Here is a 5,078-nt window from a genome sequence, read left to right on the forward strand (position 1 = left end):
CCCCGGCAGCGGGAGGTTGAACCGTGTGAGGGGAGCGAGGGGGGCTCTGCCCGGCTCCTTCCTCCTTCACCCGGGTTCTGGGGGGTTTGTGCTCCCCGAGGGGCCTCCCCGCTCTCCTCAGCCCTGTGGGTCGGTGCTGTGGCTGCGTTTTTGGGGTGCGACACCTCAGAACGAGCTTCACGGGTCTGTGGCCCTGCTTGTGGGCTGCCCAGCCTTCGTCCTGCTTTTCTGCGAGTGGAAAACTAGCAAGGCAAAAGCTGTATTGAGTGTTTATAGAATCTTTTGTTGTTGAGAAAGTAAAAGGAATGAGTGCCGTTATATAACGTAGCTATAAGCAGGAAAACTGAGGACGTAGTCACAGGCGTACCCAAAGTGCCAAAGTCAAGTAAGTACTGAAAAGCAAAATTGTCTTTTCCCCTTCTAACTCAGGTTTTCTTTACTTACTGGACAGAATTACTTGTGTGTTAAACAGCATCACTGCTTGAAAATGTCAAGGATTCTTGGCCTAAGATACAGGGAAAGGATTTTAAGAGTGCAGAAGATCTGTGTGTATGTGCTGCCAAGTAACAGCATTAGCACACTAGTGCAAAGAGTATTTGTTATGGTCATTTGTAAACGAATCTGCATTACAAAGTAAAGGTAGTGAATCATAGGATTGTTTGCGGTTTTTTAAAGCTATCTATTTTTAAAGCTATCTCTTAGCCTTGAAATGATTTTGCTGCTTGGAAAGACTTATTACATATTTGTGACATGCAGTATACATCAGCATGATGTAGCTTTTTCTAGACTCTTGCTTATACCAAGAAATAATAGTATTAAACTTCCATGATATTTAATGGATGCTGTGGGCTTCCTGTTTAATTGATAGATTGCTAAAATACCCAATTAACTAGACTCTTTGCTAAGGTCTGGGGTGTTTTAGTAGAGTACTGTATGTTCAGTTTTGAACAGCTGGGGAGGAATGTTGACTTCTAAGATAAATGAGTACCTCTATCCTTTGGTATCAAGCCAGGAAGACCAGGGTTGCTGGGCTATTAAGGCTTTGTTATAATAAAGCTTTGGCATTTTTAATCTCTGAAGAGGAAGCCCCTTGTGCCACTCCTGTGTTGCCTAGTTTTGGTTCACAGGATTTTATTCTTGAGAGGCTTCTGTTTCAAAACTCCTAATTGCAATTTGCAAGTGAGCAGAGGTGTAGCTGTCGATTTTCCAGCTGCATTCTGGTCATTAGCAGGTGGCTCACAATTACTAAATGAAGTTAAACATTGCCAAATGGATTTGAAGTTGGTTCGTGCTGGGAGGTGTGACTTAACCATTTTAATTAAGGTGCCTTTCTGAGTGAGTTGGGGATGCTTCCTGTTAATCAAAACTTCTACCTGTGTGAGTAATTACTTTTTTAAGCAGCATCCCTGGAAGGATCAAATGAGACTGGATTATTTTCACGGACCTGGATACCCAATTATTCTGTTCTGTAAAAAAGATTAATTGTTTATACATGTGGACAACAAAAATCTTCCTGGCTCCACAGAGCTTTAGGAGCGAGGGGAAAAATAATATATAAAATTGATGGTAAAATACTTCATAGCAGTTAGTAGTGTCATGCATCCTCTTAAAGAAAAGCTGTTCACAAAGCAAGATGCTACTTAGCTCATGAAACAGTTGTGTAACTTATGCAGATGTCTTTTTTGAACATGCCAATTAGAAAATAAGCCTCAGAATTTAATATTAGAGCTTTTTACTCATTTCTGCAGCCACATGGCTCATTATAATCAGGTGAAAATGACACCATAATTCATTCTGTCATTTAACAGAGACTGCTGTTTATCTGGAGATGGAAGAGTCAGTGCTGGATAAATTGCCATCTTTCTGCAATACTCCCAAGGATTCTGGGGCAGCACCTCCACAGGGGACTAGTTCAGGGAAACAGGTTTGAAAACTTAATGCTTTTCCAATAGTGTGATTCTTCACAGTAACAAAAATGCTTGTGAAATCATAAGGGAGTCAGAAGTCACTGAGATATTGTTTGCTGGAAGTCCAAAGCCAGGTACCTTATACCTGTAGGTACAAGGCTGTGCAGGTAAGCAATGTGCCTGGTATACTTTGCTCTGAAAATGCAGATGTTGGCTGTGAATACAAAGTGATGGAGCAACATAATCCAAATGCCATATTAAGAAATTCAAATACTGTATAGGGTGTGGGGTGGACTTTTTGCTTGTTTCTTTCAACCTGTCACCTTCAGTTTTCTCAAATCCTAGTTTTCTGGGTTGCTATGCATGCAGGATGACTTTCTGTGACTTCTGCCTGCAGTGGAACAAAGTACAATGCTTTCAGTTTGTATATTCTCCATAGTGCTGAGCTCTGCTTTGGTCTTATCCTGGCATTTGAATTGGTGATACTGTTACAGTATCCAGACCAATGCAGGACAGGCTTGGCTTGAAAGTATTCTATAACTAATCCCTCACTCCTATATTTTAGTGCATTTCTATAAATAAAAACGTTAGGCATAGATTATAAAGAAATAGTTATTTTGAAGAAAAAATCTTTTTAGATGCTTGTGAAGTATCTCAAAGCATGAACAAGTCAAAACTTTACAGATATTTTTAATATGCTCTAGAATACAGATTTGTGTACTAGTTCTAATACAGATGTATATTTGTGATAGGGTGGAACAGCAGGAAAAATAACCCTCACCTCCATTAAACTAGAGGGGAAATTGAACTTGATCGAATAAAATTAGCCAAGATGAAATATGCCATATTTCTTTTACACAAAGACTAGATGAGTAAGTTTGCTTCAATAGAATATGGGATTTTGTCCAAGAAAATGTGGAGCTACATCTTTCCATATCTTGCAGCTATGTGTGCAAATACGTGTGAAAGGAGGAAGTTAACTTTGTTCAAGCTTTTGAAGGCAATACAGAGAATTAGGAAGTCTGGCTTTACAATGATACTTAAATATATTGCTTATTCTATGTAAATAATAATGATGGGTAAACAGTTTTTTGAGATTTGATAAAAATTTGAGATTATTCTGACCACCTGGGTTTTTTGGGTTTATCTATTTTATTTTTTAGCAAATGAGTGCAGCTCTGAGGGAACGATTAAGGAAAACAAGACGTTCATTTAATGCCAATTTTACAGTGGCAAAGAGGCTCAAAATAGACACCGAAGAAAAAGACTCTGCTGGTGCTGACACAGGGTGCTTGCCAGAGACAAGTACAGACTGTTCCACATTACGGGATGGTTCTGAAAATCTGGAAGGAAATAGCACTGGACATACATGTTTCAAAAGTCCCTTACAGGAGAGTGATCCGTGTGGATCAGCAGAGAATTTGGGTGTGCTACAGGTTGATCTTGGTCAGCAACAGTCCCTGGAAGAAAAAGTAAAGCTGGTGAAACAAGTGCAGGAGAAGGAAGAGCTACTTCGTAGGCTGAAACTGGTGAAGATGTATCGATCCAAGGTGAGGCAATACTTACTGTGTTTTTAGTGTGGTGTTTGTGTATTGTCTCAGTTTAAGGCATTGTATAACAATACCTGCAGGGTATCAAAACCCCCTTATATCAGCAAATGATGACTCTTTTTTTTGTTTGTCCCAATTTCAGAACAACCTGTCTGAGCTGCAGGCTTTGATAGCGAAGTGGAGAAGTAGCACCCAGATGATGCTGTATGAACTGCAGTCGGCCTTTTCTGCAGATGGCAAGAAAGTGAGTCTCACTCAGCTCATTGATACTTTTGGGTTAGAAGACCAGTTACTGCACTACAGCAGAACAGAAGAAGATTTTGTAGATGCATAATCTGCAGCTGCAGAGTTTTCTTTACACAGATACAAAAGCAGAAAAGACTGAATAAATTCTGATCATGTCAGAAGTGCTGGTCAGTGGACTTTATGCTTTGGGGTTAGGAGGTTTTCTCCAGAGATACTTGTAAAGCTTTGTACATACATACAGTAGGCACTGTAAAAGGCATTACTTAATGGAAAAAAATCAAACTGGTGATGTTTTGGAGAACCTGGCTTAATGACTTGGTCAGTGAATTTTTATTTAAGAAAAATAAAATTAAGTCATACTTTAACAGGTAGAAAGCAGTCCATTTTTTGATTAGTCTCTGCATGGTTACTTGTATTGATGTCAATTCTGTTCATGTTCAGATGGGGAAGAGTTCAGTTTGTAGATACCTCCATTTTACAAATGTCTTCCTGGTGCCAGTCAGCCAATGAAGGCTAATGACAGCATTTTGTGAGTTAAGTAAAGGTAACTAATTTTCATGATGTTAATACACCAAAGCTGAGATAAGATGTTCTCACTAGCTGTAACTTTTACTGAAGGAAATGTGCCATAATGTAGTTGCTTTCAGGTACTTGTCCAGACAGTCTCTTCAGGGCTGCCGTCTCATAAACATTCTGCCACAGCCTGAGGTAATACAAAGGGAGGCAAGAAAATTGAAACCAACTTTCTACTCTCATACTATACTGAGGTGTTTTCTCTCTTTAAATAAATTAAGAAAAACAAGGCCTTATTAAATGGGATTGCTTCAAACACAGCATCTTAAAGCTGAATAAATCTTTATAATTTCATTTCTGCTCCAATAAATGCCTTTTTTAAAAGTTATTTTTTTTAACTTGAAATTGTTTATTTTCTCATCATGATGACTTCTGTTTTTTATTTTCCCAAAATCACTGCTTCTCAAGTGTAACAATACACAAATCTTTACTTTACAACTCTCCCTGCTAGGAATCTTGTTTTCTTATTGGTTATACCTTACCTCTTTTGTTTACAGGTGCTGTATCCTGTTTCCTTAATAAGGAAGTAATTTCTTAGACAGCTCAAGAGAAAGAAAACCAAAGATCATACTCACCCTCTTAACAGTGATAGGGCTCATTAGACTTAGGCCTGTACCTATAGCTTGCTCTTAAGAATACTGATTGTTGCTGTCCACAGAGAATTAATGCAGAACACCCTTTATTGCTAATTGTATTTTGAGTATTAAAGCACTATTTCTCTGCCTGATGATGGTGCCTGGTGAAGGGGCCAGCTCTCTTCCCTGAGATCCTTGGCACATTTGGAACTCAGGTGCTTCTACGG

General features: G+C 39.0%; 1 protein-coding gene across 1 annotated transcript; it reads left to right on the forward strand.

Annotated features, from left to right (window-relative positions):
* The first annotated feature begins 6 nt into the window (after positions 1-6).
* SFR1 (SWI5 dependent homologous recombination repair protein 1) lies at positions 7-4,614 on the forward strand. Its single transcript, XM_008643868.2, has 4 exons — positions 7-385; positions 1,809-1,924; positions 3,071-3,457; positions 3,600-4,614. Exons 2-4 carry the CDS (start codon positions 1,829-1,831, stop codon positions 3,789-3,791), a joined length of 675 nt encoding a protein of 224 aa, XP_008642090.1. The 5' UTR covers positions 7-385; positions 1,809-1,828; the 3' UTR covers positions 3,792-4,614.
* Positions 4,615-5,078: the final 464 nt, after the last annotated feature.

Source organism: Corvus brachyrhynchos, unplaced genomic scaffold (assembly GCF_000691975.1).
Source record: "Corvus brachyrhynchos isolate BGI_N302 unplaced genomic scaffold, ASM69197v1 scaffold61, whole genome shotgun sequence".
Classification (NCBI taxonomy): domain Eukaryota; kingdom Metazoa; phylum Chordata; class Aves; order Passeriformes; family Corvidae; genus Corvus; species Corvus brachyrhynchos.

Coding starts and splice junctions, on each gene's coding strand:
- SFR1 (XM_008643868.2), top strand. CDS start 1,829: ATGGAAGAGTCAGTGCTGGATAAATTGCCATCTTTCTGCAATACTCCC. Junction 1,925..3,070: donor GGACTAGTTCAGGGAAACAG/GTTTGAAAACTT, acceptor TTTATTTTTTAG/CAAATGAGTGCAGCTCTGAG. Junction 3,458..3,599: donor TGAAGATGTATCGATCCAAG/GTGAGGCAATAC, acceptor TCCCAATTTCAG/AACAACCTGTCTGAGCTGCA.